This window comes from Aquila chrysaetos, chromosome 13 (genome assembly GCF_900496995.4).
Source record: "Aquila chrysaetos chrysaetos chromosome 13, bAquChr1.4, whole genome shotgun sequence".
Classification (NCBI taxonomy): domain Eukaryota; kingdom Metazoa; phylum Chordata; class Aves; order Accipitriformes; family Accipitridae; genus Aquila; species Aquila chrysaetos.
This window is the reverse complement of record NC_044016.1, coordinates 22,477,355-22,490,006: the sequence shown is the minus strand read 5'-3', so window position 1 is coordinate 22,490,006 and position 12,652 is coordinate 22,477,355. Positions and strand designations below refer to the sequence as shown.

Here is a 12,652-nt window from a genome sequence, read left to right as displayed (position 1 = left end):
GTAATCATGTCACATTCTTCAGGCCAATGCAATATTCTTATGGTCTAAGCCAATAAGAGCATTTTTTTCCAACCAAAACTATTTAATGCATCTTTTTTGCAGCTCTGAGGGAGAGGAAAACATATACTTTTTCAAATAGTTAAAATAATTACAAGATCAGTCTTTTCAAAAGCATGGCATAGAATGCACAAAAAGAATCACAACTAAATATGTTATTCTATAGTCTTATGTTTTTATTTCTTTTATAGATATTAATGAGTGTAATCAGGCACCCCATCTCTGTTCCCTTGGACGCTGTGAAAATACAGAAGGAAGTTTCCTATGTATTTGCCAAGCTGGATTCATGGCCAGTGAAGATGGAACTGACTGCGTTGGTAATTACTGGTCTCCTTTATAGAAAATAAAAATATAAAAATGAATCAAGAAGCTTATCTAAAACACCCTAAAGTCCCCTTTTCAGCTTTTTTCCTCAATGTCATTAGTACTAGACTGATGTCTGGAAGGGTTTTTAATTGTCTCTCACCAGGTATTGTGGTGAGGAAAACATTTGAGAAGCTCCTACTACTTTTCAAAATGGTTATTTGTTGAAAAACAAGAATTTATCCAGCATCATGCTTGTTTAGGAAAATTACCATTTAGTAAAAACACCTTCTGTGGTAGAAAATACAAATATTCAGAACTCTTTAAATCACTCACAGCTGTAACAAACCATATTTTTAAATATAGCTGCAACCAGCCATGAACTTTGCAGAGCAATACAAACAGCCTGAATTGGCTGTGATCTTCCTCAGGTTAGTGCTGCCTTGGGCACAATATGCATGCAGGGACATGCATTGTGTTTGCAACCACAGGGCTGCTCACTGGCCTTCTTCCTACAGCCTGGTTGTTTCTAGATCTCATTCTCTGCAATTACAAGCAGCGAGGTAAAGATGGAACTATTCAGTAAGAACAGCTGTAGGGCTGTGGCTTGCAAACAGCTTCAAAAATCCAAACTTACTTATGTTTAATTAAACCAGAGTTTAGAGGAGATGCAAGCATTTAGTAATTACATGGTAAGCAAAGTTTCTCTTCTCTTTTTCATCTGCAGATTTTGATGAATGTTCAAGACCTCATACTTGCGGGGAAGGCTTTTGCATAAATACTGTTGGCTCATACAGATGTGAATATTGTGATAGTGGATACCAAATGAACAGGAGAGGTGAATGTGAAGGTAGGTTTGGACTCTTCACCAGTAGTAATACAGTAACAGTTGCCAAGCCAAACAACTGCAATAGGACGAGCCATTTGTTTGCATTGACTGCTGTTTCTGATCTCAACAGAAAACTTTACATCTGTTTCTTTATTTTTGAAGAAATCTGGCCTTTAGATGGAAATATTAAAAAAACACAGTTTTTTTCATGTTTAACTTAATATTTTTCTACCTGGTATATCTCTCTTAATTCCTTCCAATCCTCATTTGCTATTTGATTTCAAATGGAATGTCTTGGCACAGTGGTTTTATATCTATTTGTGTTCAGAGTTCCCTTTCCCCATCCCACTCTGTGCTTATTTCCATGGGTAATTTCTCTAGCTTAATCTTACTGCTGGATTTCTCTCACAGCTACTTTTTTCATTTAATTTGCCTTCAGATCATTTAACTTCCTCCTGTACACCAGCTGAAAATGGCAGAATGTTCAAAAGGAGATTGCTTGTTTTATCTACAGTATGTCCTGGATGATGAAGTGAAGTTACCATTTATTCATATCACAAAAACAATGCCAAATGTTACTGCCGTCTGGCATGATTAACGTTGCCTGCTGTTCAAGGGAGGCTTAGCACTATGGCTTGAGCTGCAAAGGGAGAATTCTCAGAGGGTGCAATCTTAAACAAGAAACCTTTTTGAGTACTCTCCAATCTTGTCAGTTATTTGATGTCTGGAACCACAATTCAATTCCTATTATTTAGATTTAAGACACTGCAAAGGAGTTCCTCCGCTATGGACGGAGCCATCTCGGGACAGCTATTTTAACAGCTCTTGCCATGGAATCTCTTAACTTCATTGTTAGTCCTTCCCTGCATACTTTACCAAGTTTCTGTTTCAAAAAAACCAACAACAACCAACCTATCATTTTTCCTGTACTATAACAGATAGCAAATGGTAAATTTTTTTACAGTGACTTTTTTTAATTTGGAAATATATATCTAGTGGGTGCTTCATGGTGCAGGAGATCCTAGGACATCTGACCTTCAAAACTTCACATTATTTTTCACTGAGATATTTTTGCCTTTTTGCTGTTCTTTTTTGATTTTCAACCTGAATTGTGAACTAAAAACCACAGGCAGCCATTTAATTTTAAACATAGTTTTGTTCATGATTTAGTCTGAGTTACTTAGGACAGAATAAAATTGCTAACATGTTAGGTTGCCTAGCAAATAAACAACTTAAAGCTGCTGTGGATATATTTGCTGCTCTGAACATTGCTAAAAGGTTCCTCTTTCTATTTAGACAAATTTTTTTATTATTTAAAAAAACGTTTCACACACTCCACTCTTACAACTACTTTTTTCAAATCTTATCTGTCAGTAGGGAATCTGTGATTAAAATGGGCTAGATATCAGAATATCACAGTGCATCAAATTTCTTATTAGCTTGCATTTTAAGTAGTGTGGTGGTAGTCCTCTATCATTTAACTTAACAATATGTAATTTCTGAAACCAAATTCTCTGTTGAAAGTTATTTAAGGTTGCTTAAGGGAAAAACCCTCCTACACTAAATCCATCAAACCAAGGAAATTACATATTTGGGGAATCATTTCACCATGTCATTACACCTACACGTTATAGTCACCGTACTGACAGATTACAGATTCCACAAATAACTCCTTTCCACCTCCTCCACATTTCAAAAACAAAGGCAAGAAACCTCCAAGCTGCATACAATACACACAGTTTGCTTACAGTTCCTCACCCCATCTTCATTCTGCCTTCAAGCTATACTCATGCAAGCTCTGTCATGGGCCTAGCCTGGGAAACATAGAGAGTGCATATATGTTGTTGTTGTTGTAGAGTCTATTGTTTATGTAGAACAGTGTTACAGGCATAGCTGCATGTGATTAAGTATTCCTATAAAATCTTATTGGGATTTCTTTAAGCTTTGCAGCATTTAGACTTTATTTTGACTGAAAATTTCTGTACCAAATACATCATTGATGTTGTGTGTTTTGAGGACAGATACAGTCCAGGCAGTTCTGAGAACAGGTTTCAGCAGAAGTGGATTTTTTTTGTTTAAATAAATAAAAAAAAATCGCACAGAAGTTTCAGTGAGAAACATTTGCAGGTCTACATTGTAGCAGCTGAGGAGGCCTGTTGCTGTTTTTATAAGAAAGTATTCTGAGCTGGACAATTACGATTCTATGAAAAATTGTGATTTGCCCTGGGATGTTCAGTTCTCTGAAGGTTGGAGCATTGTCCAGTTAAATTACAAGTGTTGAAGGCTACATTCCTTCTGTAATCTTGTTGCCAAAACTAGGAGTAAATTGCCTCCCTACTCTCTGTGCTGGAGTAGCAGTCCTTAATTGCAGAAGATACAACCGCTAGGCTTGGGGCAGGGAAGGGACAGGAGCTTAAGCAGCTGGATTTAGAGGTGACTTTGATGATTTCATTAGTTCTGTGCACTGCATGAAGCAAGTATTTGGTAGGAAAGATTATAATTATTGTATAATTAAAGACCATATTATAAAATGATACTCAAGTATAGGAGCAGACTGGAATGAGGCTGCCCACAGAGTTTTAATTCCCGCATCTTCTGATCATTGGTCACTTGACAGCAACTTGTCTTTGAATGTCATTTTTGTATGCAGTCTCTTTCAGATTGCATATATTGTGTGTATTGTGGGTTTCTTTGGCACAGGATAAGAAGTTCTTGGTAGACGCTCAGAACCTGGACATGAGATCCATGAGTTTTTCAGAACCTATCTCTTGTTTTGTCATGGGTAAACTAGGACCTCTCCTGATGCAACAAGTCCGTCTATCACCCTAAACATTGCCAGCCTCAGTGATGTGTGTGTTGCTTGTGCATTCTTTCAGATATGATTAACTCCCTACTCCCTATAAACACCTTTGATTATCATTCACACAATTAAATTTATAGTCCGCTTAATACTTACGTGCTGCATAACTCTAGGACACTGGAGAATACTAAATTCCTCTTTGTTTTGACAGGCCAAAGTTACAGTTTTATTGTTGTCTTACTATGGAAAGAGCCTCATGACATTTTTCAATATGGTAAAGGGGTGACGTAAGCAAAGTTATTCTTGCCTATCTAAGCCAGAAATCTGATCTGCTGTATGTTATGGAGGGCCTACCAAAGATTCTCAGTATAACAGAAAATTCAGATTCAGTTGCATGTACTCTGGTCTAATTTATTTCTCAGAGATGTGCCTTCACTGGTACGAATCTGTGAGAATTTGCACCTTCCTGGGTCTCTTAACAGATAAAGTATGCAACTCTTTAAATGTATCAGTATAACACAAGCACAGTCAGAATAACCAGATTAGTTTATTGTTCAGTGTTCTGGTATGGCTTTGACCACTATTTCCTTTTATCTTCTCTTTTGAAGACATTGATGAATGCCTGACTCCAACTACTTGTCCAGATGCACAGTGCATTAATGCTCCTGGCTCTTACCAGTGCATTCCTTGCAGAGTGGGATTCAGAGGCTGGAATGGACACTGCCATGGTATGTTCAGTACTCTTTGTATCTCCGGTTATAGTTCTTGTTCCGAGATGCTGTATTTCCTGTTCCATCAACCTGATGACAGCACTGTTCCCTGGGTCCCCATTTCATTCAATAACAATTGAAAATACAAGATTTTTGAAATGACTTTATGTTCTCAGACACAGTATATGTGAGGAAATTGTGTTTTACTGTAGATAAATGAACATTGAATCTAGACTGCAATCAATACAATTATAATTACAAAACAAAATTCTTGAGATAGAAAATATGGAACTGAAAGGGATGTATTATCAGTGAAATGCTAGTAGACCATCATTTGGAGGTATTAACAAATGGAAAAAACATGAGAGCGCTAATACATCAGTGTGACTGCCAGGCTTTTCAATAGGATATGGGAGTTTGCTCACAAAGCATATTAATAAAATTTCTTAATTATCTGTACTTCCAGCAAACATTAGCACATCTTAAAGCAGCTTGTCACACTTTAGGTTAGGTTTTTAGGACAGATTTTTCACATTATAGTTTTGCTGATTTGTTTTTATATGTTAGATTTATTGGTTTTTTTCCAAATCAGTTTCGGCTATTTGAGATATAGATAAGAAAGAACAAATTAATCCATTGTGCAAAAAGAAATAATCTTTTGCAGGTTTGAGTGCCACTTCCTGGGACACTACCAGAAACTTAAATTTTACCTCAGTTGTGAAGGATCTGCTGTCTGTTATGAATCCTCCTGTCCTTTCTGTGTGTAACACATGCCCTATAATTTGTGATGGTTGGAGTAACCATGTTACCTAAATGGGTGTGTAATAACTTACATAGGGGGTGCATGCATTATTGTTGTCAGTCAGATTGGCGGTGTATTTCCATATTTCCTAAACGCTCCCAACTGCTGTGATTTGGTTCAGTTCATATGAAGCAGTCTAGGAGCATTGTTTTGGTTGAAATAGCTCTGGAAGATGGGCATCTACTGTCCTCCAGCCACAAATGGGCTTTTGATCTGTAGAGCAAGAGTAGAGTGAAGTTGCAGTGAAGCACTTGAAAAATGTATAGTGTGGCTGTCAGAGCCTCACCACCAGTTTTGCTGTACAGACTACACCTTTTTCAACCACTCTATTTTCTAAAGGTGGCATACTGTAGCAATTTTTTTCTGTCTGAACATATCTGCCTGTTACAATTTATCAGCATGTCATAGCTGCATTATTTGGTCTTGTCATTTGACTTATTGTGGAAGAACGTATTTCTCTGGTAATTTCATGGATTTTAATGGAGTTACAGCCAGCTATGAAATGTTTACAACAAACTGATGTGGTTCACTTAGCACACTTTACTCCACGTTCATCTTTGGTTTGCTCCTTCCCACCTGCCTGGATTCCTGCTGCCCTTGCAAAGAATGTGGTACATGCACTCTGTTAGAAAGGTTACCTCTTACATAATTCCTTTTTTGGAAAATGTAAGGTTAACTTAATTTTGCATTCTTTCCCGATACCAAGCTTGATTTCTATACCTGTTTATGAAAATAGCCTGGTTGAAAATGCCATGGCATAACTTTCCCTTGTTTAATTCTTGCTAACCAGGTTAGTAGGAGCAGAATGAGAGAAAAGCAGTCACTGCTCTGCTCAGATTTACAAACAGAACTAAGTCGTGTAAAGGATAAGTCTTGGTTCCAAGTTGCTGATACTTTTTTTCCTTGTATTACTGCATGTAGTTTCCCTTTTTCCTTTGTTTTATGAAATGTTCTAAGCCTAGACATCTCACTCACATCATTAGTGATGTGATCAGTCTTCATTTTCTATTTATCCTAGACTTACATCATGTTGGAAATGAGCCATACACATTTTAGAAAATGTAATGCAGACAGTTTGTCTCAAATCTGTAGCTTTGCAATATGGTACAATTTAAATACACTGGAAAGGAAAATATTTCCCAAGTTATCTGTGAAGGGTATTTAAGTCCACTATTCCATAAATTTGTTTCTGCTGTTAGTTTAGGTCAGTTGCAGCTCTGCTGGTTTTTCCCAATGCTGTTTTCAGTTTTGGTTTGTTTTTTTTTTTTTTTTACCTCACCTCATTCCTCTGCCTGCACTTTATGCCCTAGAAAGTCTACTGTAACAATTCTACAGTTCTTTGATGCTATTGATATTGTAGTCTTCCAGGATTTAAAGCCAGGAACGTAGTCACTTGTGTTTAATAAAGGCAAGTCAATCAGCTTACTTCAAACTTAATGTAGAATACATTTAATTGCAGTTTAGGTGGGAATATCCAATGTGAGATGCATATTGGAAGAAATTAAAATTGGCATCTGCACACCCTGCCCCCTCATTGTCGTGAAATTGCTACTGTCCCAGGTCCCTCAATGCGTTTGTCCCGTACAGGGACTATTTGAAACAATTTTTTTTAAAGTTTACTCACGATCCCTGGTTTATTTATTTTTCATCTTTCTCTCTCCACATTTGCCCATTCAAATAAAGTGATATATCATGATGTAGAATGACAATAAATTAGTATGTGAATCTAGAGCACACTTCTGTGTGTTGATGAATAAATGAAAAAAATTAAGTTGACAAAACTTTCTAGACTGCTTCATCCTCATGGTTATCTCTGTGGTGGATTTTGCAGCTCTGTGGTTAATTAACAATATTCAGCTTGTACCGCATTAGGAACCCCATCAGAAGATTTCAGAACTAATACAGAGGTCAGCAGAGCTGATCCATATGTCTCTAGCGCTACTGTAGGGAGCTTCAATAGAATCAGTTACAGCTCTGGACATCATCTCAGATTTAGGTTCTGTTCCTGTCTTTTCTGCTGGCTTTATGGGAAAGTCTGTTGATCTTTGAGTCCCATCCAAAAATCAGAAATAATATTGCAGGCTTCATTTTCAAGTAGCTTGGACATAAGTAGATGAAAATGAATCTATAAGAAGCAGGTTTGTTACTCAGTTGGAAATTTGTGTGCCTGACTGCTGAATTAGGTTCTTTGTGTTTTAACAAATTATCATATACATTGAGAGCAAAGGTTTTGTTTTGTTGAGCGAGCACATTTTGCAACAGTAGGGATCTGAGAAATTAGTCTGGCAGAAGGGTGTAAAGAGTATCGCCTGCTGAACTGCCATAGCAGAGCACCTGTGGGTCTGTGCTGTCATCTCTTGGGAGGATGCCACTTCATGTTCTTGGCCAGGCTGCAACAGGGCATCTTATTTACAGAGTTAGAGGCTCAAGTGAGGAAACAAGCATTGTAGGTCATCTGAAATATGGACAATAATGGTGATTTTGTTTGTGTCTGGGGATAGATGGGCTTTGTCAGAGTCAGATTGTACAGGAGCCTGTAAAGAGCCATGAATGATAAATATATGAGGAAAATAGTTACTGCAGATATTCAGAATAGCTAATAAAAGATATGATGATGATTTAAAGACCTCTAATCTTTTTCCAGCTCTCCCTATGCTACAGCTGTCTAAATAGCTCAAGTGCCTCAAATAATCAGTAGTTTTACTCTTTTATGTTGACAGATTTCATCTGCTTTGTGGTGGCAACAGACAGGATAATTGGAAGTAACATGATTTCTGGCACATAAAAGCAAATAAGGTGTAATTCTTTTTCTGCATCAGTGAAGCTAAAAAATGCAGCTTTTTCCATACAAACAGGGACACCTGCTTGCTGTTAACTACATCCCCAAAATAAATAAATAAAATTTGAAAATTAACCTTTTTTTTTTTAAGTGAAAACCACTCCTAAGAAAAAGACAATATTGATTCTTTTAGAATACTGAATTAATTCTGGCTGGGTTTATAACAAAAGATGTTATTTCTTTATATGTTTGCTTTTTTCTTTGTTGATTTATACAAATTGCATTCAGAAGGAATTATTGAAAATTATTCTTAAATAGTAATGTAGCAGTTTTCATGTTGGCTAAAGAGAGTGGCCCATCTAGTTAATACCCTTCTTTCAGAGAATGATGAAAGTAGGTGTCTGTGGGATAGCTTATAGAAAAAAAGTTTCTTTCAAGTCATCCTGTAAATAAAGGATGGTTTGTGACCAGGAAGAGAGATTTTGCTTCTAAAACTTTTGTTATAAAGGCATAATCCAGTGGAGTTCCTTGTTGCCTATATAGAGTAGTCTTTACAAAGGGACCTGCGTGAAGTGCAGAAATCCCCTTGAAATTCCTCAGGTGTCAGCTAAGTCCTTTTGAACCTGCCTCCTTTAAGTCAACTTGAAAAATGTCATCTAACAAGGTCTCACATGTACATGTGTTTTGTAAAGTCTTTAGTTATGCACTGGAGAACTCTAAATCCTGTACATTAATCGACCTAGCTTTAAAAAACAAGAAAAACTCAATAGCAGAAAATGTGGTTGAGGTCTGTTCTAGCTTCCAAGAGGACCTGCCTGTTCCTTTGTACTTGTAGGTAAGCTCCAGGTAAACAAGCAGAGGCAGCCAGTTGGGGGATTCTGACCAGAGCACATGTTTTAAAAATGGTTTCAGAGAGAACAGCTTCTAACACAGCCTTGCCAGCATGAGCTGTGTCTGCTTTTGTAGACTGTTCATTGCAATAGCAGGAAGGTTAGTGATAATGGTTACAAGGTATTGGCAGGTGCTAGTGCTTTTATCACAGGTACATATCTTAAGAGTAAATCCGTGTAATGCAAGAATGAATGTGCCATCACTTGCTGACCTCTTCTCTATACTAAAGCTGCACTGGTTTAAGCTACTATGGGAAAATCATGAGCAAAATAATCTTACTCAGGTAAGGATAATGTGGACACAGTTAGTTCATAGTGGAACCCCTATTTAAAAAAAGAAAAGAAAAGGAAGAAAAAGGTTTGTTAGCCTAGAGTCCTTGCAGTACTGGGATAAAAGCATTGGTTTAGTCATGTGGGCTCTGAGTATATTTGAGTGTTTGACCACAAGGCAGCTCAAGTCCAAATCTTTTTAAGTTAGAATTGCTGCAGAATTGTCAAGGTAAACATATACAGGAAAACTGATTATAACCATGCTTATGGAGGAATTTGAATAAATTCCCAAGCTCAACTGAAAGACGGTTGTATCCAAGTTAATTGTACACTTATGCTTTCCTTGTTTTCACAGATATAGATGAGTGTCAGTATGGCAATCTCTGTACAAATGGACGCTGTGAAAATATGGAGGGGTCTTTCAGATGTATTTGTGGCCAAGGTTTCAAACTCTCTGTAACAGAGGATCACTGTGAAGGTAGGAAAGAATATGATTAAAATTCATAAGGTTTCATTTACCTTTTAGATAATATTTTTCATCTAATAGTATTCCTTTTAATTGAGAAACAACAAATGTACAACACTGAAGCTAGATGCCCAAAAATGTAAGAACATGTATTTCCATTTTATGGCTTCCATAGTCACACTGTAAAGTTTGACATTTGTTACAAAGCAAATCAAGAATGTGTAGTAATATTTATATTGCTAAATTGGAATTTCCATAAAATCCTTGGCATTTCTGTCATTTTGGAGGTTTGGGGACAGTGGCTTTCACTGCCTTAATTGCTTTTCTTTCTATCTTTCTTTTCTTTCATGTGGGTGAGTGGAATCAAAAAACTCAGGCTGCACACTCTTGGAACCCAGGAGTGTCAGTTAACACTGAGCTGATGCCTGCATTGGTGTCACTGCATTTCAAGTAGTACATTTAGTAGAAAGAGAGTTTGGTGTTGTACTTCTAAGAACAGTACCTGTACCTTCAAAGTGTCAGGTTCTACATTTCTTCCACATCTAAAACTCCCATCAGGACTGCTCCAGTGGAACAAACTTACGTCTGAAGTCAGAGTGGAGTAGTCCGAGAGAAGACCTAGAGTGTGTACAGGAGGTATGAACATGCCTCTCCTTAGGGAGAGCGGACTTCTTGAAATCTCTCCCCAGAGGTGAAAATCTGGGAGAATGTCTCCAAGCTGTGGAAGCACACAAAAACCTGAACATTTCTTGTCATATGTTGTTTTTTCTTCTTTTCCCTTCTCCCCACCCTCCCCTAAGTGTCTGTGTATAGCACCAAACACTTCCAGACTTCTGAGTGCTAAAAATAATACAATAAAACTAAATGATCGTTCATGTAAATTTGTCAGGAAGTTTGAAACAAAACATCAGTGTAAGTTAAGTGTCTTGAGTGAGTTAAATGTGCTGTCCAGGACACATAGCAGACTGGTCTTGGGGAAAGTATGTAGGCAAAGTTTGACTGCTTCCTCTAAGCCTTTCATGGAAAAGAGCCCTTGCCAAGCTGAGCTGGCATGTGCAGACTGTTCTTCTTAAAGTGCGCCCTTCTAAAGTAAGGACCTGTACACGTGCCCAGATGCTTCATGCAGCCCCACAGATTTTGGTGATCCTTAAATTCAAAACTTCTGTGGTTGCAGGGGACCATTAGTCAAGAGGTCAGACTATGTAGCCATAACACAGACCTGAAAAACCTCATTGAGTAATTTTCTCCTGTTTGAATTGGAGTGTATTTTCAGAAAGACATTTAGCCGTGCCTAAATCCTAGAAGTGACTAAAAACCTACCATATCAATTTAATTACTGTTCCTTAACAAGTATTTTATAAATAAGGGAGGCAAAACAGGCTTCCTAGCTCAAACAAGACATGTGCTGTGTTCTGAATGCAAAGTGCCACTCCCCTCCAATATTTTGAGTTTTTCATAGGAAAATTTAAGTTTGATGTTCAAGTCCATCTGTTAACCCAGGCTGACCCCAGTTCATAAGAACTGAAATGCCAAGGGATTAGCAGTGGTTGTGGAAGCAAAGAGACATTTCCCCATACTTAGGGGATTAATACTATTACAAGGCAAGTATTTAAAGGAGCCTTAAGATACAACTTATTAGAGGAACAGCCTGTCGGTGTGCATCTGAAAACCACACCCTGTTAAAAGGTGGTGATCCTGCTGGAAAGTATTTTGTGGGTTTTGCTGACTCACTGGAGTGGCTGGCTTGTTACCTTTGCCAGACATAAAAGCAATAAAAGCAGCTCTCAAGCAGCATGCGTGTGTATTTGTGTGTCTGTGTGTACCCGTTTGTGCATTGAGGGATATATTGACACTACAGGAGAGAATGCTGAATGCAGTCATCTCAAGGGAAACATCCAATCTGGAATTTCATGGTTTTTTATGCATTATATTTACTGTCTGCATTTGTTAATAAATAAGACCAAGAGAAGCAGTACTGTATACTGACACTCTGCTTTGCTGTTTTGTTCAGAATTGGTTATGGCACCATTTGATTAATAATTGGTAATTTCAGACGTGTTAGGTTTGCACTGTCTCTTCTGCTACAGATATAGACGAATGCCAGCACCGATCAATCTGTATGAATGGACGCTGCAGGAACACAGAAGGATCTTTCAGATGTATTTGTAGCCAAGGCTACACGTTATCATCTACTGGAGATCAGTGTGAAGGTAAGCTTGTGGACTTAGGCTACTGATTCTTCTTTTCAGTAAGATCTTGAGTATTTCAGCTATAGGCATGAACTCTTTTGAGAATGGGTAAGAAAGATATGTTGCTTCTCTTTCTTCCTCTATACTTTACTGTCAGTCATTCAACAGTCCCCACCTACACAGCCACATATTTAATGGATTCTTAGAAATAGTTCCTGTCATCTTTCCACATACAAGAAATCAGCACATGTGTTTCCAACAGTAAGATTGGAAGGGCAGTTAACATTATTACCAAAAACAATTAAGCCTTTCCAAACCTTGTTGCTCAAATTCTGACACAGAGATTCTGTATTACAAAAGCTTCTGCCAGCATACACTATTCACATGGGGGCCCTCTAAGTTTAAGTTAAAACTTCTTCTCCAGCTGGTTTTGGGAACATGTAGCCAGCCACCACAGTCCCACATGTGCACTCTCAGGGGAAAATATGTAGTATAAGATGAGCTCCAGGGGGATCTGCTGGAGCTCACAGCTTTCGCTGTCTCAGAACTCAGTCTAC

General features: G+C 37.8%; 1 protein-coding gene across 8 annotated transcripts in view; it reads left to right on the top strand.

Moving 5' to 3' along the window:
* Positions 1-12,652, top strand: part of LTBP1 (latent transforming growth factor beta binding protein 1) — a 204,459-nt gene that overhangs the window by 140,751 nt on the left and 51,056 nt on the right. For all 8 annotated transcript variants that reach the window (XM_030035532.2, XM_030035533.2, XM_030035530.2 and 5 more), the window contains 5 exons: positions 249-374; positions 1,088-1,210; positions 4,598-4,717; positions 9,796-9,918; positions 11,994-12,116. In XM_030035532.2, coding sequence (XP_029891392.1) covers positions 249-374; positions 1,088-1,210; positions 4,598-4,717; positions 9,796-9,918; positions 11,994-12,116 — 615 coding nt within the window. The remainder of the gene's footprint in view (positions 1-248; positions 375-1,087; positions 1,211-4,597; positions 4,718-9,795; positions 9,919-11,993; positions 12,117-12,652) is intronic.